Genomic DNA, 23,497 nt, shown 5'->3' on the forward strand with positions numbered 1-23,497 from the left:
GCATTGAGAAGGAGGAGGGATTGGACCTCCCTGAGGAGGAGAGGAGTTTGGGAGGAGTGAGAAGCAGACTCTACGGGAGGATGGTCTGGAGGAAGAGTCTGAAATCTTAGTGAGTATCCGTGACGGATGATGTTTAGAACCCACAGGTCTGATGTGATGGCCTCCCAGCGTCGTAGAAAGATGGTGAGGCGGCCCCCGATAGGTTGAGGCAGAGGCAGCGAGGGTTGGAGACTGGCTATGCCCTGGAGAAAAGAGTCAAAAGGGCTGAGGAGGCTTAGTTTGAGGGAGAGGCTTAGCTGTCTGGTGAGATTGCGAGCGAGCCTGAGAGTGTTGTTGCTGTTGTTGGCGAGGCCGACGAGATTGCTGTTGAGGAGGATTCAGCGGCCTAGCAGAAAAGCGACGTTGGTAAGAAGACTGAGGTCTGTATGGTCGTGTCGGCGGAGTCTTCTTTTTAGGCTTAATGAGGGTGTCCCATCTGGTCTCGTGAGCCGAAAGTTTTTGTGTGGTGGTATCTAGAGACTCCCCAAAAAGTTCATCACCAAGACAGGGCGCGTTGGCAAGGCGGTCTTGGTGGTTGACATCCAGGTCAGATACTCTCAGCCAGGCAAGGCGTCGCATAGCAATTGCCAGAGCAGAGGCACGGGAGGAGAGCTCGAAGGAGTCATAGATTGAGCGTACCATGAACTTCCTGAGCTGAAGGAGGGTGGAAATTTGTTGTTGAAACAAAGGGACCTTGCGTTCAGGGATGTACTTTTGCAGAGCAGAAAGTTGTTGTACCAGATATTTCATATAAAAAGAAAAATGAAATGAATAATTGTTGGCTCTGCTAGCCAGCATGGCATTCTGGTATAGGCGCTTTCCAAATTTATCCATTGTTTTACCCTCTCTGCCAGGAGGGGTGGAGGCATAGACACTGGAACCATGAGATTTCTTGAGAGTGGATTCTACTAGGAGGCTCTCATGTGGCAACTGGGGTTTATCAAATCCCGGGATAGGGATGACCCTGTATAAACTGTCCAGTTTCTTAGGGGCACCTGGAACAGTAAGGGGGTTCTCCAAGTTTTTATAAAACGTCTCCCGCAGAATATCATGGACGGGGAGTTTGAGAAATTCCTTGGGAGGTTGGTCGAAGTCCAAGGCTTCTAAAAAGGCCTGGGACTTCTTAGAGTCGGACTCGAGTGGGATGGAAAGAGCCCCAGACATCTCCCGAAGGAATTTTGTAAATGAGGACTGCTCGGGATTGGAGGTGGATTCAGCCATGGAGGGTTCCTCATCAGTGGAAGAGGCATCCTCCTCGGTACCGAGGGGGGATTGCTCCCATAAGTCAGGGTCCCTGATGGCCGGCTCAGCATGGCGGGTTTTAGAAAGGGACTTGCCAGATCTCATGGATACGGTGCCGGGGGATGAAGACCGGTGCCGATCTCTGTCCCGGGAGGAGTGGTGTCGATCCCGGTCCCGAGACGATCGATGTCGATCTTGGGTTCGGGATGGGTCCTCCGCCGTGCAGGTCTGTAATGTAGGCTGTGCCGATAAGACCGGCATCGAAGTATTCATCGGTACCGAGGGGGGTGGCCACTGGCGTAGTGGTGCGAGGCTCGGGCCGGACCGGTACCGGAAGGAGCGGTGCCAGCAGGGTTGGGAGCAGTTCCTGAAGCTGGTGCTCGAGTTGCTCCTGTAATTTAGTTTGGAGGATGGCCGAGATACGGTCCTCCAATGGGGGCACCGGTACCGTTTTACTTTTCTTCGGTACCATAGGTGCCGCTCTACGCTCCGGTGATGAGGAGGCCGATGAAGAGGCACTCACCGTTATCGGAGCGGAGCGCTTACGGGACTTGCGGGACGTCGGAAGGACCGGTGTCACCGCCGTGGCTGGAGGGCGCTCAAGGGAAGTGGAAGGCTTCTTAGCTGGCTTACCTGGCGCCATCGACCCCGCAGAAGGATCAGGTGGTGTCGATGTTGACGGTGCCGATTTCGGCGGTGCCGTCGACGTCGGGGTCGGATCCATAGCAGAACCGGTGCCGAAGAGGAGATTCTGCTGAATTTGTCTATTTTTAAGTGTGCGTTTTTGAAGAGTCGCGCAGCGGGTGCAGGTGTCAGCCCGATGTTCCGGACCCAAGCACTGTAGGCACCAGTTGTGTGGGTCCGAAAGGGAAATCGGGCGTGCACACCGCTGGCACTTCTTAAAACCCGGCTGAGGGGGCATGAAGGGGAATACGGCCTCAGCGAAATCAAAGTCGGAGGCTTGTATGATGGCAACAGGCCCCGCCGGGGCCTGTTGAAAAATAAAGGAAAAAATAAAGTTGTTTTTTTTTTTTTTTTTTGTAAATTAGACAGAAAGGAAAAACCCGAAGGAAAAAAGCAGAAAAAATCAAAATAACGCGAGCGGGAAGGCAAAAAAGGAGTGTTCAACAGCCGTTGAATACCACATGCGTCTTCTTCGCTCCGCGGAAACGAAGAAACTGGAGACCACGCACTCCTCCGTCGGGCGGGAAGGCACTCGCGCATGCGCGGTGCGGCCAACTAGAACTTTCTAGTTAAAAAGGTCCGTACCGGGGCTCCGTCGGTGACGTCACCCATACGTTAAGAATATGCTGCCTGCTTGTCCTGGGATAAAGTGAAAATCAGGGAGAGGCGGTGACTGGCTGGCTAGAGTTCAAATCCTATTTCTACTCCTAATTACTCATGGTGATCTTGGACAAGGCCCTTATCTTCTGTTTCTTCCTGCAGCTGGTAAGTTATTTAGGACAGAAATGGATATAGAAACACGATGGCAGATAAAGGCCAAATGGCCCATCCAGTCTGCCCATCCACACCATCCACCATCTCCTCCTCTCCCTATTGGCTAAGGCTCTTTACACCTGCATTGTGATGTCATAGAACTTTATGGTTATAGAAACATAGTAACATGATGGCAGATAAAGGCCAAATGGCCCATCCACAGCATCCATCTCCTCCTCTCCCTATTGGCTAAGGCTCTTAACATTTGCATCTCCTCTTCCTATAGGCTAAGGCTCTTTACACCTGCATTGTGATGTCATAGAACTTTATGGTTATAGAAACATTGTAGGAACTTTATGACAACTCCAGCAGAGATAAGTACCCCTCCTTGTCTGATATTTATTTAGAGCTTTAGTCTTTTGAACTTTAGCTGTTTAGTGGTAGGAAGGGAGGAGTGCTATGATGTATTACAAGCCCGAACTGGCAGAGTCCCATGACCTTATGCTTTGGAGTTCGTATTGGCTATTACTGGGCACTATTTATTAATTTATTTATTCATAAAAATATATAAAAAATATTTTTTGAATAGAAGAATTTCTCTTTTTGAAGAATAAATATAGAAAGATTGTAACACGATGGCAGATAAAGGCCAGATGGCCCCTCCAGTCTGCCCATCCGCAGTAACCAGAATGTTCCCTGCCGCTGGCTTGGCTGCCACGGAACACACACCACAGCGGCAGGCAACACGAAATCCTAAGTGCGCATGTGCGCTTAGTCTTTTATTATATAGGATGTTAGATCTTATTGTGGTAACCCACTGCTGGTGAGTGACATTTTTTGGAAATTTTGGATTTAAACGTCTATATTTTGGATTTAAACGTCTATATTTTGGATTTAAACGTCCCAACCCTGTCCTGGAGGACTGCTAGCCAGTCAGGTTTTCGGGATAGTCCTAATGAATATGCATGGGGCAGATCTGCATTCCAATCATCTTCATTACATGCAAATCTTTCATGCATATTCATTAGGGATATCCTGAAAACCCGACTGGCTGGTGGTCCTTCAGGACAGGCTTGGGAACCACAGGTCTATATCATATCTTCCCTCTCCCGCCTTTCCTCAAAAGTACACAAATTGAGATCTTTAAAATCTGTCCCCATTCGCCTTATCATGAAGACAATGCGCCATTTTAGTAGCCTTCCGCTGGACCGACTCCATCCTTTTTATATCTTTTTGAAGGTGTACACAATATTCTAAATGAGATCTCACCAGAGTCTTATACAGGGGCATCTACTCTATTGCAGATTTTGGTATCATCCACAAAGAGGCAAATCGTACTTGCTAGCCCTCCGAGCGATATCGCTTATAAAAATGTTAAAAGAACTTGGTAAATAATAGCAGATAAAGAGAAAAGTAGCCCTTCTATTCTGCTCCATAAGAACATAAGAATTTGCCTCCGCTGGGTCAGACCAGAGGTCCATCCCGCCCAGCGGTCCACTCCCGCGGCGGCCCCTCAAGCCTATCACCTGTGTAGTGGTCCCTGACTATTCCTATAACCTAGCTCAACTCCTATCTGTACCTCTCAATCCCCTTATCCTCTAGGAACCTATCCAAACCTTCTTTGAAGCCCTGTAACGTGCTTTGGCCTATCACGGCCTCCGGAAGCACGCTCCATATGTCCACCACCCTCTGGGTAAAAAAGAACTTCCTAGCGTTTGTTCTAAACCTGCCCCCTTTTAATTCTCCGAGGGCCCCCTTGTACTTGTGGTTCCCCACATTGTGAAGAATCTGTCCCTGTCTACCCTTTCTATGCCCTTCAGGATTTTGAAGGTTTCTATCATGCTAGACAGGAACATGCTAGACCTCTATTTGCAACTCTGGGCAGTGTTTCTCCCCTCCCTCTGCCCCCCTCCCCCTCTCAAATGCGTCTTTTTAGCAGTGAAAAAGTCTGCCGTTTGTGGTCTCTTGTTTCATGCCTGGTTCTTATACATAAGCTAAAGGGTCCATAACCAGCTGGTAGTGGTGAGTACTTTTCTTTAACCCACCAATGGCGTTATTCACAAATATTCAAAGTTGGGCCATGCCTAGGCACTGGCATTGAATATCTGAGTTTATGCAGCCAGCTCTCTCTTGTGTGGTAGTGCAATATTCAGCACTTAATCCCATAAGTGACACTCCATAAAAATAGAACTGACTCTTAAATCAGGGAGGGGGCTGGATTGGGGGGGGGATCAATGCTAGATTTGGTGAGGACCTAAGCTAAATAAAGCTTGCAGGCCCCTTGTTAATAATATATAAAATGCTAATGACCCCCCCACACACACACGCACATTGTTACAAAACTGTGTAAGAGGTTTATAATGCCGGCTGGTGCTTTGAATGTTCTGCGCTGCTCCGACGCTCATAGGAACTCCATGACTGTCAGAGCAACGCAAAGTATTCAACGTGATGGCTGCCACAAAAAAACCTTTTGCACGGTTTTGTAAAAAGGGGGGAAAATTAGTAAATTTGGAGCACAGTTTTTAAAATATAATAGTGAGCTTGTTTTGCTAAATCTGAAAATCGATAACAGAAAATTTATACTTAAAATATTACCTAAATTCAAAATTAAATACAATACTCCCCCGATATTTGTAGGGGTTTCGTTCCAGGAACCCCCGCGAATATTGAAAAACTGCGAATACGGTTTTTCACCTGGGGAGGCAGGGGAGTGCAGCTGGAGCACCGGCGAGTGAAGGAAATCACTCACGGTCCGCTCCGACCGCCTCTTCCTGCACTAAAGTCAGGCTTCACCAATGAGGAGCTGTTTTGACATGCAGCTCCTGATTGGTGAAGCCCGACTTTAGCACAGGAAGTCCCAGTCGGAGAATACCACGAATGACCGGGGGAACACTGTAAATAAAAAAAAAATAAAAAAAAAACAAATGTATAAAGCCATTTTAGAAGTACAGATGAAAGTAATTCCACCTTTCAAACATTTAAATAAGTTTGATAACAAGATGCATAAAATTTTCAGAGCTCCCCCCCCAAATTGTGAACTTTTGTGAAGCCCTAAGCTGTAACTTATTTAACCCCGCTAGAGGATTCTAGTGCTCTGATGCTCATAGATCATGGTTGGAATTATCAGGCTGCGGCTCGGTTATTTTACTGTGATTTTAGGGTCATATTGTGACTTCTAGTGTGCACACAGTGTTCAACGCCAAGTCGCATTATGGAATGTAGAAAGCAATGAACTGCATATTTTGTATCTACTATGTAACCCGCAGTGACTTAAAATATCAAGATAAATATTGCAACTTAAAGCCCTAAAACAGCTTGATAACTTCCCCTTTAGGGCACTAGTGTGTAGTGCAATTCCACCCAGAAGTATCAACGTTTCTCTGCACTCACAAAAACCTCCAAGCACCCAGTAACAGAATCGCCCTGAAAGTGTTTATTCTACTGGAGTCTAGTAGAGACTGATTTTGATTGGCCAAAACATCAGGAAGAAACTGCTAGGTGAGAATATTTAAAGCAATACTAACATCTAGTACACTTCAATCTTGGAGAAATCTGGTACAAATCCACTTTTCTTGCACGCTAGGTAAAATCTTCCACAGCAGATAATTACTTACCTGTACTTTAGCACTTATGGATTCTGGCACTTGATACCTCTGTTCCTTGGCTGATTTGTGAGACTTTGGCAATAGGAATGGATATGAAAGGGATCTGTACTTGGGTTTCATAATCTTCAAGAGGAAAAAGAAAAAAAAAATCAGGTCAAGTTTTTAAAGTAAAAATGAACACAAGTAGTTTCTGCTTCTGAGCAGACGATTCAGTTATTCACTCAACCTTTGCTTCCTTTCACTACTGAAATTAATTACTCACAAAAAGTCATCATAATTTTGGGGCTTGCAAAGATTAGGAAACAGTAATCTAATGTATTTTTTTTTTAAATGAAATCAGACTGGTCGGTTAAATAATAGCCTCAGTATTTTTTGGTCTTTTCTAGACTAAAAATTACAGTGTGAAGGCTAAGCCAGCCTCACGTTGACTTTGTACTACCTTTGTAAAGTTCCAGCGCTGGATGAAGTGTCGTGAGGCGTCACGAGCCGCCTTTCCATGCACAACCGAGGCGATGTCGTGCCAGGGCATTCTTGGGGTGGTATACCTGTCAATGAAATCTGAGCAGCCAAGTTAACATGGTTAGGATTCAACCTGCATACCGCTGTGACCAAAAGGCTTCCAGGGCTCCCCCATTGCTGTCCTGGAGACCCTATGGCCACTTAGATCTTCAGGATATCTGCAATTAATATTAACGAGATGGATCTGTCTCCACTGTATGCAAATATATCTCAAACATATTCATTAGGCATTATCCTGAAAACCTGACTGGCAGTGGGGTCCACAGGGCAGTTTGGAGAAACCCTGCTAGAAGGTTAAGTATGTAAACGACAATTCTATAACCTCGAGGCGTTAGGTACATGAATGTTTAGAATGGCATTTATACAGTACATGCACATACGCGCATACATTTTGCCTAAATGCTATTCTACAGATTCCCGCTTAACTTATAGAGCATATATTTGCAAGCAGGGCATACACATGGGCACAGTATAGGCAGGACAAAGGGAGGGCTTCACTTATGCATATAGGCCCAGATTTTATAAAAGGCGCCAGTTCTTTACTTTTATTATTCTTTATTTTTGTCAACTTTCATTGGGTTTGGGGGGTTTAGTATGATTCTTTCAATAAAATGTTATAAACTAAATTTTGGGGAGGAGGGGGGGAGAGGTCAATAGGGAAAAGGGAAGGGGGTAGGAATTAGGGGGGAGGGTATTGAGAGATGTAATGGGTATTTTGGAAATATATTTTGAAGAAATGAAAGATATTTGATGGAAATGTAATGTAATGTAATGAAAGGTGCCTAAATTTAGGTGCCTAGCCAATCGAAGTGAATAACTTAATTACAGTGTTACTTCGGTTTATGAGTGCACCGGTTTGCGAGTGTTTTGCAAGACGAGCAAAACATTTGCAAAATCGGCGCCTCGGAAACCGAGCGTGGCTCGATTTACGAGCGCCCCCCCCTCCCCGTGATCCGGCACCCTCCTCCCCGCGATCCGGCACCCCCCGCCCCCGCCGCTTCTTACCGTCTTCTGGGCCTGGGCACCGGCACTGGCATGTCCTGTGGGTTGGTGCCGGTGCCTGAAGATCTGCCTCCTCTTCTTGTTAGGCCTTGAGCATCTGCGCATGCTCAAGGCCTGCGAGTTCACGTTCTCTCCGACGTGAACTCGCAGGCCTTGAGCATGCACAGATGCTTAAGGCCCAGCAAGAAGAGGAGGCAGATCTTCAGGCACCGTCACCAACACACAGGACATGCCGATGCTGGTGCCCAGGCCCAGATAACGGTAAGAAGCGGCGGGGGGTGCCCAATAGCGTTGGAGGGGGGGTGTCGGATCGCAGGGGGGAGGGTGCCAGATTGCAGGGGTGGCCTTCAGGGGGAGCAATGCCGGTTCTCGTGGGGGGGGGGGGGGGAATGTATCAAAGCCAGTTTCCATTATTTCCTATGGGGAAACTCGCTTTGATAAACGAGCATTTTGGATTACGAGCATGCTCCTGGAACGGATTATGCTCGTAATCCAAGGTACCACTGTATTTCAAAAGCTTAATCGGAGCCAATAACAAGCAATTAGCATCTCATAATTAACCTAAATTAAAATTAATTGGATGGTAGTCATCTAGATTGGTAGGAACCTAATCCAATGCGCCTACCAGAAAGTCAGCATGGTTGGGTGTATTGTAGGTATGTTTTTCATGTAGGCACTTGTTTTGGACTTGTGTTAGATGCCTACCAGTGCCTAAGTGCTGGTATTTATGCCAAGAAAACCCTGGTATAAATAGGGTGGCTCCTAAGATTCAGATGCCTAAGTTTAGCTTAGGCGTCACTAGGCATGATCTATAAACCAAGCCTAACTTAAGATTGACCTTTGCTATGTGGCACGTACTTCAGTGCCTATGTTTTAGGCACCATATGTAGAATCGGGACCATATTGTATAGAGTACACAGAGTTATATGGGTACATGAAAACTTTAGGTGCTTTCAGTTTTGAAAACCCAGTTTTATGGTTGGCAAATATATGGGCAAATTAATTTTAAGAAACATTCATACTGGATTATTGTAGTATTCTACACATGTTTTATAAAAAAAAAACCCCAAAACCCTATACAAAACTTGTCTTCTGCAGAACTCTCTCAAAATGTGACCAATCTCCATAAGATTTGGCATATATCAACCTGAATAAATTTGCAATGTCTACACTTATGCCTGCACATGTCTTCCCCTTTAAGGCACTTATGTGTTACCTTAAAATAGTGTGTAGTTCAATTAACAAACACAAATGCCAAGTTTCTCCACTCTTACGCACGCCTCCATGCACCCAGAATTTTGCTTCTAAATCTATAAAAAACCTTCAGAACTTTACAAAATTATTTGGACTTTCTAAATATCAATTTAATAGATTTCTTTGGAGGCTAGCATGTCAGAAATCTCTACCAGTGCCCTTACCATCAAAAGGCTTGTCCAGTTGAACCCAGTCCTTGAAGACAAAGTTGCAGTAGTCTTTGCCGTGCCAGAACCTGGTTTCACCCAGGAGCTCCCCGACGCCTGTCTGTAAACTGCGAACAGACCCTTGGTCTGTGGCATATGTAGAAAATAAAAGAAGGTTGTGAGATTAGAAAATCCTGAAAGTATTTGGGATTATAGGCTCTTATTTTAGAAGCCCTAGTCACAATTTACAAACGTTAAGTATCAGCATTTAAACATGAAAATTGCAAAACGTTTGAAAACCCAATTTTAGAAAGCAGGGTGTAATGATTAACTTTGTACATAAACGCAAATATATAGTAAGAGGTGTGATTTGGGCAGGACTGAGAGCAACAGAAGAAGAGTTTATATGTACTGAAAGCTTCTATACCACTACTAATGACTGGGGTGTCAATTCAGAGCGGTTTACACGAGCTTCTGTAATGGTGTTAACAATGCACGAGCTTCTGTAAAGGTGTTATAATTCAGAGTTCAACAAGACGAAGTCAAAAAGTGGAGGAGGCGAAACAATCAAAGCAGTCTATGGTGTAAACAGGTTTATTGCAAAAGAGTCGACATGCTTTGTGTTTCGGCCGTTAATATAATCAGCCTGGTGTTCTTAATAGGTACTATATATTCTGTACTTTCTATACTGCTGTATGAACTCACAAGACTCCTAATGCAGGCCTGGCAGCCGAAACACGGCTCGTTTAGAGTCTTTTGCAATCAACCTGTTAACAAATATTTATTAAGAATAATTTTAACCTCTATTGGGGAGTTATCTTCACAACAAACCGACAGAAAAGCAATTGGACATTTGGAGCATTGAGATAAAGCAGTATACTTCTGCATCTCAATGGCCACGAATTTGGACTTGGAGGATGAAATGTACAGCGTCAGCATCTATGAGACAAACATGGTTTTTTTCTGTTAAATAGATCTTTTTGAACCCCTGTTAGGTTACACAAGTTAGATAGTTCTAAATCTAATAGATGCTGGCACTATCATTTAGACATTGGGATACTGGATCATCTGTTCTATTGTTCCTTGATACTCAACTTCTGGAAGTCAATATGGGGACAATTAACCTCATACTGGAATCAACAATCTAATCTAATCCTTAAGTTTATATACCGCATCATCTCCATGAGTATGGAGCTCGACACGGTTTACAAGAACTTAAAAATAGTGGGTAGAGAAGAAGAAAAAGGATTACATGAACTTATGTGTAGAAGGGGGGAGAGAAAGGGGGGAAGGATAGAGTTACAATTTGCTGAAAAGCCAGGTTTTCAGTTGTTTGCGGAATAACTGAAGGGAGCTCAGGTTCCGCAACGGGGTGGTGAGGTCGTTCCAAAGACCTGTGATTTTGAAGAGAAGGGATTTTCCCAGTTTGCCTGTATAGTGGATGCCGCGTGGCGAGGGGAAGGCTAGTTTATGCCTTTGGGCAGTTCTGGAGGAGTCGGGACTGGAGGAGTTGAAAGACAGTGGGATAAGAGGAGGGAGGATTCCGTGAATGATCTTGAAAGCCAGGCAGGAACATTTGAAATGGATTCTGGAGATTATTGGGAGCCAGTGAAGTTTGGCAAGGAGTGGGGAGGCATGGTTAGATTTGCGTTTTGAGAAGATCAGTTTGGCTGCAGTATTCTGGATTAGCTGGAGTCTTAGAATACTTTTTTTTTGATAGATTTAAGTAGATGGCGTTGCAGTAATCTAGTTTGGAGAGGATGATGGATTGGACAATCCCTTTGACATACGAGGCAATTATATGTGGAACATTGCTGCATATTAAGACTCCCATGGATCGCTACAAGGGCAAGCTTTTCTTAATTATGACAGGGATCGCTATGCAAATGATAACCCGCAATTGGAAAAATTGTGACCTCCTCAACTTTCCGTTTTGGTGGGCCAGTTTATGTTTAGATTACAAATATGAAAAGATGAATGCTGATATGTTGGGGCATAGCAATTTTTTAAAATTTGGTTTGGGGCCCGTTGACATCCTTTGTTACTTCAGCATAGCTGTTTTTTATTTTATTTATTTCTATACATATCCAGGATGGGGCAGGTTGGGGGGGGGGAATCTTTTTGGTTTATTTCTTGATTAAATTGTTGGATGGGAGGGGAGGGATATTTTTCTTCTGCATTGTTATTGATGGAATTTAAGTGCTTACGTTGATTATTAACGTCTGTACAATTCTTGGCACTTTGTATTAGTTTTGAAAATGAATAAAGATTTTTTTAAAAAGAAAAAGAAAAGCAATTGCTCCTTTCATTAAGGTATTTAGGGATATCTTTCAGTTGGGAAACAGGATTAAACCGAAGGCACTGTTCTCACAATAGCTTACCAGAGCTATGAATCTCAGCAGTGTACTGAAAATCTACATTTCAAATGGACCGACCTACTAGAAAGGGTTGAAAAGCACATTCATAAACTGTTTGTGGTCACTCAGATTCTTTCCGTATTTTTTAAAGCATTTGTTTTAGCTGTCCAGGCTGTGGATGTTTGATCATAACAGTGCCCTACAGCTGTAATTTTACTTGGCTCAATATAGAGGCTATTTATTTTTCAGATAGCAGTTAATCTGCTCCTTTAGGGCTCCTAAGAACATCATAAACCACAAGTATGCTCTGTGTGACATACCCCCAAGTGCTCCCATCGCGTTTCTGCCCCATCCACTCTCATTACATCAGCTTCCCTTGCGTCCGGCAATCATGGATCCTGAATCTGGCCACCAGATGTCGCCAGTGTGCAATGACAATGACTCCCTCTCGTCTTCCAGGCTTGCGAAGAAGAATATTTTCTAGTATGCGCAAATGCCGTCTCAACGTCGTGCGTTGCCAGAAGCTTTTCAGAACCCGGACAAAGTGGCAGGTTTTGAAAAGCCATCCAGATCCCCGTACATGTCCTCGAAAGGAGGACGTGTTCGGGGAAATCAGGACGTCTGATAACCCAACCAATGCTAAACTAAACTCAACTAAACCTTAGGTTTGTATACCGCATCATCTCTACATTCGCTAAGCTCAACACGGTTAACAGGAGTTAGGGTAGAAAGGAACTCCAGAGGAGGGAAGGATGAAGAGGAAATTTAGAGGACTCGAATAATCAGAGAGGGAGGAAGAGTTACATTTTTGAGAATAACCAGGTTTTCAGATGTTTACGGAAGAGTTGGAGGGAGCTCAGATTCCTAAGAGGGGAGGTAAGGTTGTTCCAGAGCTCAGTGATTCTGAAAGGGAGGGAGGAACCTAGTTTTCCTACAAGGGAGACGCCTTTTAGAGAGGGAAAGGAGAGTTTCAGTTTTTGGGTGGATCTGGTGGAACTGGGGTAAGAGGAATTCCAAGAAAGAGGAATAACGGGGGGGGGGGGGGGGAGGATGCCGTGTAGGATCTTGAAGGTAAGGCAAGCACATTTGAAGTGGACTCTGGAGATTATCGGAAGCCAGTGGAGCTTGGACAAAAGCGGTGAGACGTGGTCGAATTTGCTTTTTGCGAAGATAAGCTTAGCAGCAGCATTCTGAATCCGCTGGAGTCTTTGAAGGTTTTTCTTTGTTAGGATTAGATAGATAGAGTTGCAGTAGTCCAGTCTGGAAAGGATGGTGGATTGGACAAGGACGGCAAAGTGTTTTTGATGGAAACAGGTTCTCGCTTTCCTCAGCATGTGAAGGCTGAAGAAACATTTTTTTTATTAGGGAGTTGATGCTCTGTGTATAAAAATGGGCTGGATTAGGAGGAGGGACAAAGCAATTATCCAGAGAGTGGAGATATTCCACTGTTATCAAGGTATTTTCTTAGTGATTCAAAAACCCTCCAATCCATATATTCAGTGCTGCTCCCTATTCAGATGTAAGTATCTCATTAAGTTAAATATCTGTGCTTGAATTTCATTTACGCTGATGGCTGTCCCAGTTGAATACTAAACTCTATAGCTCTAATCATTTATTGGAATAATGGTTTCAGCACATTTAAAATTCCCATCCACAGTAGAAAAGCCTCTGCATTTTAGTGAATGATTTCTCTAAGGGGAGGGAAGGGATTTTGGATTTCGATCATGGCTTTTTTTCAGTAGTAGCCGAACGTGAGTTATAGGTACTAAGGGGTTTTGATTCTCTCTTTTCTTTTAGTCGCTAGATAAAGGCATTTCATTTCTGTCAAATTGGGGAAACTTTATGCCTGGGCACCTATTTAAAAAAAATGTTGCAAATATGCCTGTTTTGTGCCTCTTTTCTGAAGGTCTAAGATACAAATAACCAAACCAGAACACTAAGTATTCAATAAGACTTCTTGTCTGTGTACAACAAGATAAAATTGACTGCACAGATGAAATGGTACCCACAAATGCCAATTGTTATGTACTTTTATGGTTAAATAGTGCAGCTTTCATCCTCATTTGTCCCATCCTAATAACAAAGCCTGCAAGATCCTACCTATGTAATCGTGTCCTCAAAGAAGGCGCATAACACTTTGGAACGTCTCCATGTGAAGTCCACAAACAAGCGTCAATCAAAGTATTTGCCTTAGTTGAAAGCACACTCCCTGGATTCTATCAAGATTGCCCAAATTTGGGCGCCCAAAATAAAGAGTTAATGGGTTCCAATGACTTAATTATTGAAGCTGAAAAGCATTTAATTGGCACTAAATGTAATGTGATTTTTGTTCCTGGGCAGTAAGTGTAATTTCCTAATCATTCATGTATAAAAATTGTACAAAATGTCTGTAAGTTCCATAAAACTAAGTGCCGGGACAAAGTGTCGGGTTTTGAAAAGCCATCCGGGGAAATCCAGACTTCAGGTAACCCCACTTGAGGGGCCCCTTTGCATAGAAATGACTTCTGATAGAACAGTGCCTAATGGAAAAGCCTTCACCATACATCTTTTACCAATGTGTGTGCATACAGGCGAAGCACCTAGGTCAGGTGTGGGCATTCTTTTCAGCGCCAATTTTTTTAGGCCCCCATATATAGAATTCGATGCTATATGTTTTTATTCTGTACCTTGCCTTGAAAAAGCGCCTAAGCCCTTACAGAATGATAACTGAAAGCAACATCGGCGCAACAAACCTTAGTCAAGAACTCATACACAAAGTCAATGGCTGGCGTAAGCTGGCATGCCATGCAACGTGCGTTAACTTATAGTATTCTGTGAGTTGTATGCATTGCTTGGTGACACAACCATAGTTGGCCCGTGTTGTGCCTCTCCTCCCCCAAGTATACCCCCTTGCAATTACACGCTGGAGCACTTATTGTGCTGCCCTTATAGAATAATCAATCTAGTTTATCTAAGTGGTTTATAATCTGGTACTCAAGCATTTTTCCTTATCTGTCCCGATGGGCTCACAATCTATCTAACGTACCCGGGGCAATGGAGGACTGAGCGACTTGCCCAGGGTCACAAGGAGCAGCGTGGGATTTGAACCCACAACCTCAGGGTGCTGAGGCTGTAGCTCTAACCACTAGGCCACTCCTTTCTATAATGGCAATTTTGCATGCAAGAACCCATATTTTTGATGCCCTTTGTAGAATCTACCCCTTGGTAAATAAAAAACCGGCTAAACCATGGACACTGTTGCAACTGGAAGTTTGGGACCAATGAAAGACAAATTTTAAGTCTAATCGTTGCCATTCATAGCCAATTATAGACAAATGAGGTCTTTTTTAAAAACTTGAATATGATCTATTAATATTAGCACTTTGCATGGATGTTATTTGTTTTTGACACTTTTTTGCAAAACGTTGCTCTAATTGTTAGCTGTAATTTTAAAAAGGCATATGGGTGCCTATGAAATAGGCACCTTGGGTGTCAGGTCAAAAGCGCGCCGGGACAAAGGCGCGCCCAGACAATTGAGTGCAGCGCGGAGGTGCGCGCCGCTCAAACTTACTGTTTTTAGGGCTCCGACGGGGAGTTTTGTTGGGGAACCCCCCCCCACTTTACTTAATAGACATCGCGCCGCGTTGTGGGGGGTTGTAATCCCCCACATTTTACTGAAAACTTCACTTTTTCCCTGTTTTTAGGGAAAAAGTTAAGTTTACAGTAAAATGTGGAGGGTTACAACCCCCCAAACCCCCCATAACGCCGGCGCGATGTCTATTAAGTAAAGTGGGGGGTTCCCCAACAAAACCCCCCGTCGGAGCCCCTAAAAACAGTAAGTTTGAGCGGTGCACGCCTCCGCGCTGCGCTCAATTGTCTGGGCGCGCCTTTGTCTTTCGCGCCGTTGTCTATGAACCGGCACCTTGTTATAAAACTATCCCGGCTGTTGCCGTAGAAACATCCATTGTTTGCAGGATCTAGTTGCTGCAGAGACATTCCATTGTTCACGCTATTGTTTGCTGAATCTTGTTGCTATAGAAACATTCCAGTGTTCACGCTATTTTTTTCAAAGCTATGCTAGAAATGACATACGTACGTGAATTACTGTCTATGCTGCTCACACTGTCTGCATGATGCATGCTGTGCTTATACAGCTGCTTATAGAGGCTGAATCTAGCAAACCTCCGGGATCTTCCGATGCCTCTTAGCCTTGCTGCATCCAGCACATCTTCAACGGAGATTCTGCCAGCTGAGTTGCTAAGTTTCTCAGATGCTCCCTTGTCATTTAGAGCTTCACTGGACTCTGTTACAAACTGGAGACACAGAAACACCACTGATTGCCATGCATTGATGCCTCAAGGTTTCATATTTAACCCTTCATTTATTTATTCAATGTTCTATACTGTTCTCCCAGGGGAGCTCAGAATGGTTTATATGAATTTATTAAGGTACTCAAGCATTTTTCCCTGTCTGTCCCGGCGGGCTCACAATTTCTCTAATGTACCTGGGGCAATAAGGGGATTAAGTGACTTACCCAGGGTCATAAGGAGCAGCTTGGGTTTGAACCCACAACCTCATGGTGCTGAGGCTGTGGCTTTAACCACTCCATCATTCTAGAAATCAAAATGTGGTAAAGTGAGCTAAGTATAGGACAATCAAGCCATTGTGACATCACTGATGAGGTTGGCTCTTATTGGTGGGATGAGGCATTATGATGTCACAATAGCAGCTCTGGTTATCAGAGACTCAAGCTTTTCACACTATTTATTCAGTTTTCTATATCCTTCTCCCAGGGGAGCTCAGAATGGTTTACATGAATTTATTCAGTTACTCAAGCATTTTTTCCTGTCTGTCCTGGTGGGCTCACGATCTATTTTTATTTATTTAAAAAATTTAGCAACCGCCTATATCTAGGCAGCATTATAGTAATCAAAAGGAGGAAAAACTATATGTAAATTGAATTCACAACAACCAATAAAAGTGCATAAAAATTCAATGAAAAGCAAAAATCATTTGTTCTTTAAAACCATAATATAGATATATGTATATGAATTAAATACATATATCTACATTATGGTTTTAAAGAACAAATGATTTTTGCTTTTCATTGAATTCTTATGCACTTATTTTTTTAGCATTACAGTAATAACATGCACAAAATATGACAAACAGGATTTTTGCAAACATGTTGGGTGAATAATCGCATTTTAAATAAATCTTTACAGTACAATTCATCTTAAAACCAGCATTCAACATTTCAATTTTATTGATATGCTTCTAAACATAGGGCTCCTTTTACAAAGGTGCGTTAGGGCCTTAACGGGCGGAACAGCACGCGCTAAAATGCCGCGCACTAGCCGCTACTGCCTCCTTTTAAGCAGGCGGTAGTTTTTCGGCTAGCGCACACTAAAAACTCTAGCGCACCTTCGTAAAAGGAGCACATAATGTGGTTTGAAGGATTTTTTAAAAATTTGTGAATATCCGATAACGCTTTTAGCGGTCTAGTTAATTCGTTCCACAGCGTTACTCCCATGATAGAAATGGCAGATGCTTGTGTGTTCTCATAGTGTATTTTTGAGAAATCTGTCAAAGCCAATCGCATTGCACCCTCAGATCGCAAAGTTCTGAGCGGTTGGTAAATTGCCATAGCTTGTGATAGATACCAAGGAATCCCATGGTAAATGACTTTAAAATCAAGTAAACGCTTTGAAAGTGATGTGTAATCGCACAGGTAGTCAGTGCGATTTCTTCACCCAGGATGTTATATGGTCAAATGTTCTGGTTCCGCAAATTAACCTGGGGGCAATGGGGAGATTAAGAGCTCCTTTTATCAAGGTGCGCTACGGGGGTTAGCGCGTTGGATATTTCATCACGCGCTAACCCCCGCAGCAAGCCAAAATAATAACGCTTCGTCAATGGAGGCGTTAGAGACTAGCGCGGCAGGCGGTTTAATGCACGGTATTCCACACGTTAAACCCCTACCGCACCTTGATAAAAGGACCCCTAAGTGACTTGCAGGTCACAAGGAGCAGTGTGGGTTTGAACACACAACTAGAGAATGACACGGTGACAAAATTCATCACCGTTCCCGTCCCCACGGATAACCGTGGGAAATAAACCCATGTCATTTTCTAGTGTCTATTTCATCCTTTGTCCTTCTAAACCAGCATTCTTCAAAGCAAAGCTTGCGGGTCAGTGGTTGTGGCCATTCATACTCTGATTCTTATGTGAGCCAAGGATAATGAAGCCATTGTGGCATCACTGATGTGATTGGCTCTTAGGCACTGGTGGAATGAGGCATTATGACATCACAATATCTGCTCTGGATACCAGAGACTGTCATTCTCAACCTCAGTCCTTCTAAACCAGCATTCTTCAAAGCAAAGCTTGCGGGTCAGTGGTTGTGGCCATTCATACTCTGATTCTTCCCTCTCTCCTTAAAGAACGACATGAAGATGGTTTCCCGCGGTTATCTGTGGGGACGGGAATGGTGATGGATTTTGTCACCGTGTCATTCTCTACCCACAACCTCAATGTTCTGAGGCTGTAGCTTTTAACCACTGCACCATACTCTCCCCCCCCTTATGTACCATAACCAATAACTACATTTCAAATGCTGTGCATTCTTGTGACTGCCAGAGAAAGGGATAAATTAGCCTCCATCTGAGGGTGTGCTGAAAATTAAACAAACATCTGTAGCCCTGCTGCCAGCCACATTTCCCCTAGTAAACATGTATTTATTTATTTAAAAATTTATATACCGCATATAACTATGCGGTTTCCATATCATACATAAAATCTTGTTTCCCTGCGATTACCACATATAACATCGACATGTCTAAACATCATCATTAACCGTCCCTGTTATAAACAGGAATAGAGCACAAATTCAATCAATTCAGAAATTCAATCAAACTTTAAATCATACATTGCTATCAAAAAAGTTCTAAAAGGCACTGGCAAATAATTGGGTTTGAGCATTTTCTTAAAATTCATTCTCCCCACACAAAACCGCCTTTAATTTAACCATGAAATTGTAATGCATGTAATTATAAGTGTCTTTATTCTTTGTTATTTCTGGGCCGTAGACCTTAGAAGTCCACCTGATACTGTCCTTAGGTTCCAATTACTGGAGCTGCCGTCTCCAGCCTATCCAAACCATCTCATCATTTGCAGGATTCTGACATAAGAACATAAGAATTGCCGCTGGGACTGCTGGGTCAGACCAGTGGTCCATCGTGCCCAGCAGTCCGCTCCCACGGCGGCCCTTAGGTCAAAGACCAGTGCCCTAACTGAGACTAGCCCTACCTGCGTACGTTCTGGTTCAGCAGGAACTTGTCCAACCTTGACTTGAATCCCTGGAGGGTATTTTCCCCTATAACAGCCTCCGAAAGAGCGTTGCAGTTTTCCACAACTCTCTGGGTGAAGAAGAACTTCCTTACATTTGTACAGAATCTATCCCCTTTAACTTTAGAGAGTGCTCTCTCGTTCTCCCTTCCCTGGAGAAGGTGAACAGCCTGTCCTTACCTACTAAGTCTATTCCCTTCAGTATCTTGAATGTTTTGATTATGTCCCCTCTCAGTCTCCTCTTTTTAAGGGAGAAGAGGCCCAGTTTCTCTAATCTCTCACTGTATGGCAACTCCTACAGCCCCTTAACCATTTTAGTTGCTCTTTTCTGGACTGCAAAAGTCTGCCCAGTATCGTCCTCATGTTCCAAATTGCTGGGGCTCCCATTGAAGCCCTTCCAAGCCCATCCTAAACCGAATTGCCATAGATCGTGCAAGTCGGCCTGGTACTGGCCTTAGTTCTTCAATTTATACCATTCATATTCTAATTAGAGATCCTCTTATGTTCATCCCATGCTTTTTTAAATTCCATCACCGTTTTCCTCTCCACTACTTCCCTTGGGAGGGCATTCCAGGCATCTACCACCCTCTCCATGAGATCCTCTGTGTTCATTCGACGCTTTTTAAAATTCTGTCACTGTTTTCCTCTCTATCACCTCCCTTGGGAAGGCATTCCAGGGGGGGCACCACGCTTGGCTGGTAACGTTTGGCCATGTAACAACTGACTCAGGATTTTTTGGCCTTGTATTGGTTGACCATATCCCAACATGCCTCTCTTCCTCCCTTCATTCTGTGTCCCGAGTTTGTGGCCCCCCCCTTGTTTTGGTCATCTCCTTTTTCCTCCTTACTAAAACCACACTTGTTTCTCTTCAACAAAGCTATGGTCAGCAGGTCCTGCACGCTGCACATGGCTGAGCCAGAGGCCTTCCCTATGACCTCAGGGGAAGTCCCTCTGACATTCATAAAGTTTAAAGCATTTTTCTGTGAACAGCACGGTATCCACTCCATTCTCATATGCAACTTTGTCAGCCAATCGCAGTCCTTTGCCACGATTGTCTTCTGTGAACGCAGAAGTATTTGTTTAGCATGTTTGCTTTTTGCTCATCACTCTCCACATAGAAGTTTATACTTTCTTTCAGTCTCACAATTCCATTTTTCGTCTTCCTTCTTTCACTAATACACCAGAAAACGTTTTTGTCTTCCTTTTTTATATTTCTAGCCATTTGCTCTTCTGCCTGTGCTTTTGCCAGACGTATCTCTTTCTTGGCTTCTTTCATTTTCATCCAGTATTCCATTTTGTGCTCCTCTTCTTGAGTATTTTTATATTTCAAAAAATGCCAAACTCCCCTGTTGCTTACCGTATTGTTTATACAAGAGGGGAAAAAAGAAATTTTGCCTCAAAAAAAAAAACAACAACACAGCAAAACAGTAGAAAGAGGCAAATGAGATGTCAAATAGTCAACCAAACAGTTGCTTTATTGTGCAAATCATAAAGTCACAAAATAATGTCCATCTCGGATGCAAGATCTCATGAAGAATCTGTGAGGTGGGATAATCCTTAAACTAGAAACACATAGCTTGTCCCAATTGAGATCTTGCATCCAAGATGGACATTATTTTGTGACTTTTTATGATTTGCACAATAAAGCAACTGTTTGGTTGACTATTTCACATCTCGCTTGCCTCTTTCTACTGCTTTACCGTATTGTTTGTAATAAATGCCTGGGAATTTATTACAAACAATGGGTTTTCTAAAGTCTAGGATGGCTATTAATGGAGGTACCATTTCTGTACACCACCTTTCCTCCCCACAATATCCACCATTTCACCCCTTCCCCCTCCGACAATAACTGCTCTCTTACCCCCCCCACCCAACCATGATTAGATCTCTTTTTTCCACTGGCCTAGTGCCAGAAACATGAGAAAAGGTAAGAAGAGAAATCCAGTCATCACTGGGGTTTGAGAATGAAGAACAGCAATGTTGGTTACTGCAAATTCCGGGGAAGATGGGGAGGGAGCAGTTAATGCATTATTAGAGGAATCTAAATGTGGCTTTAAGATGAAATTTACAGGGTTTTTCAATGCTGAAACATGGATTTTGGAGTAATCGATATACTTCTTGACACATCGGACAAACTTTTTCATAGGTTACTTTGTTTATTTTGCTTAACAAATTGAATTTTTGTTCTAAGGATTACAGTTATGAGGGACAAAAGAACTGCGACACAATACTCTGCTTTGAGGCTCAGACTCCTGAGGCAGGCGTTATGGCCAAAACACGTAGGTGTCGAGTCTTGACCAAAATAAAGACATTGAGCACCACAGGTCGCCTTCTCTGTTTTCTTTGTGAAACATGGGGTGGGTCATTATTAGAGATGACCTATTTTTAGAAGCAATACGGTAGTTGATGTAACAAGTACATGCTGCAAATTAGAATTCCGCTAAACTGAATACCTGTATCAGGATAGAGACGGGCAGACTGAATGGACCTTGAGGGCCTTACTAATATCCTATTCTCTGTTTCTACACATTCTTAGGGTCAGTTCTCTGCAGTCTGACTTTGCTATAGCTAAGACCTGTGGGAAGAAGGGTATGATCTTGGGTCTGATATTCAAAATGATTTAAAATGGCCAGGAGAAGAGTGAGCACGCATCTAAGCTGATATTTTGATGAAATTGTTCAGTTCTTTTCCCCCTTTTTAGATCACATTGGGGATTTCGAACAATACATAAATAAGAAATGTGTAGAATTATTGGAGTTACAACATTCAACTGAAGCTTCTTTCACCCATACATATGAAGTGGACAGTAATATAAGACGTGCAATTCTGGCTTACGGATGTGTTTACGGCGGCCATGGATGGCGTTGCTGTGATTCGTTTAACACTGCCGACATCTGTCAGCCTGTGTTCGTCATCATCCCATCTTCCATAGGCCAAGTCAATTCCACCAACGAAGGCCACTGACTGGTCAATGATAACAAGTTTCTCATGATGAGCCCACAGATACACAGATGACGAGACATGGTCTGGATGCCTCATTACCTAGAACAAAAAATTAAGCCTTTAGTCACTGAGCAGTAAGCACCTGGGACCCGATTCAATAAATCAGTAGGCGTCTACGAAAATGGCACCTAGTGCATGACATCCAAAGTTGGGCGTCGTTTATAGAATCACCCCTTGCGGCACCTAAATTGAGTTAGGTGCCAGTAAGCTTCATAATAGACACTGGTATAGAAGGCCAGGGTTTTCTTGCCCTAAAATATCGGCACTGAACTCAAGCCACGTCCAAACTCCGCCTCTAACTACAGTATTTTATTAAATGAACCTTCAATATCTGCACTCTATTGTGGAAAAAAACAGAAATTAACATACTTCACTAATAGCTAAACACGTACATTTTGGTGTAGTCCTCTACCAATGGCGTTCCAAACACTCAAGCATTCAATGTCTTCTTGAGATAGGATAAAGCCTGCGATGCTGTTCCAACTCCTTGCAACAAGGCCTCACGCAAAGTAAGTTAAATTTCTGTTATTTTCCCACAATAAAAGTGCAGCTATCGAAGGTTCGTTTAATAAAAGATTGACAGATTTTTTTGCATAAAATCTCTTTTTATCATTATTTGATGACAGAAACATGTTTTCTTATTCTTTTGTGGTTGTAACACCGTATTAATGGGGTTCTGAATCCGACCCCACTTGTTATAATAAGCATTTTGGAGAATCTGTAGTGTTATTTCTTTACTGATTTATCATTCTTTTTTAATAAAACAGACTTGGCATAATTGTCTTTTTATCAATGTATCATTGCTGAGTGTGGGAACATAAACGTTATAGCTATAATACTAAGACATTTACTCCATTAAGCAAAAATAATAGCAAATTTTAAGAAAAACGTTGCTACATGTAATCAGTGGTTTTGAAGGACCCCGGGATGAGCTTTAAAAAAATTAAAAAAAAAATTTTTTTCTGATCAAGCACAGATTTGTGCGGAAAACTTCAATTTTTACGGTTTTTCTGGACAACCTAAGTGCCTCGGTGTAGATGCCTACATGGTGCCTACTGATTTAGGCCCCTACCTGAAAATTAATTTTTTATTACCAAAAAATATTTTTTAATGGTGCTGTTCAATTAACAGTGTCAACTGAACCAATTAAAAAATTGTTGATTAGCTAGGAGTGCCGATCTATGCCCCTAATGGCAGGCGCTTTTTATAGTATCAGGGCCCTGGTGTTTTCCTTTACCAGATTCTAAAATTGTGCTGCTATGCAGAAGACCTAGGTTCAGTTCTTGGTTTCTACCACTTGATCTAGCCAGGCAGAGGATGCTGCAGTCAAAAGGCAGCCCCCTTGCCTTGGTGCTGGTGAGGGGACTGGCACCCAGTAGAGTCTCTCAGATGCAGAGTGGGAGACCTCCCATGATGTGCCATAAAAGCATAATGCTACTACTACTGCTCTTAATTATTTCTATAGCGCTACCAGACGCACGCAGCGCTGCACAGAGTCACAAAGAGTAAGAAAACAGTCCCTGCTTTAAAGAGCTTACAATCTAAACAGACAAGACAGGCAAACAGG

The 23,497-nt window shown here is 43.2% G+C and overlaps 1 protein-coding gene across 5 annotated transcripts in view; it reads right to left on the reverse strand.

Moving 5' to 3' along the window:
• The window catches only part of PLD1 (phospholipase D1), a 241,689-nt gene that overhangs the window by 58,834 nt on the left and 159,358 nt on the right, over window positions 1–23,497 (reverse strand). For all 5 annotated transcript variants that reach the window (XM_033958771.1, XM_033958772.1, XM_033958770.1 and 2 more), the window contains 5 exons: window positions 21,763–21,969; window positions 15,677–15,893; window positions 9,263–9,391; window positions 6,763–6,881; window positions 6,333–6,446 (listed from right to left, as the gene is read on the reverse strand). In XM_033958771.1, coding sequence (XP_033814662.1) covers window positions 6,333–6,446; window positions 6,763–6,881; window positions 9,263–9,391; window positions 15,677–15,893; window positions 21,763–21,969 — 786 coding nt within the window. The remainder of the gene's footprint in view (window positions 1–6,332; window positions 6,447–6,762; window positions 6,882–9,262; window positions 9,392–15,676; window positions 15,894–21,762; window positions 21,970–23,497) is intronic.

Source organism: Geotrypetes seraphini, chromosome 9 (assembly GCF_902459505.1).
Source record: "Geotrypetes seraphini chromosome 9, aGeoSer1.1, whole genome shotgun sequence".
Classification (NCBI taxonomy): domain Eukaryota; kingdom Metazoa; phylum Chordata; class Amphibia; order Gymnophiona; family Dermophiidae; genus Geotrypetes; species Geotrypetes seraphini.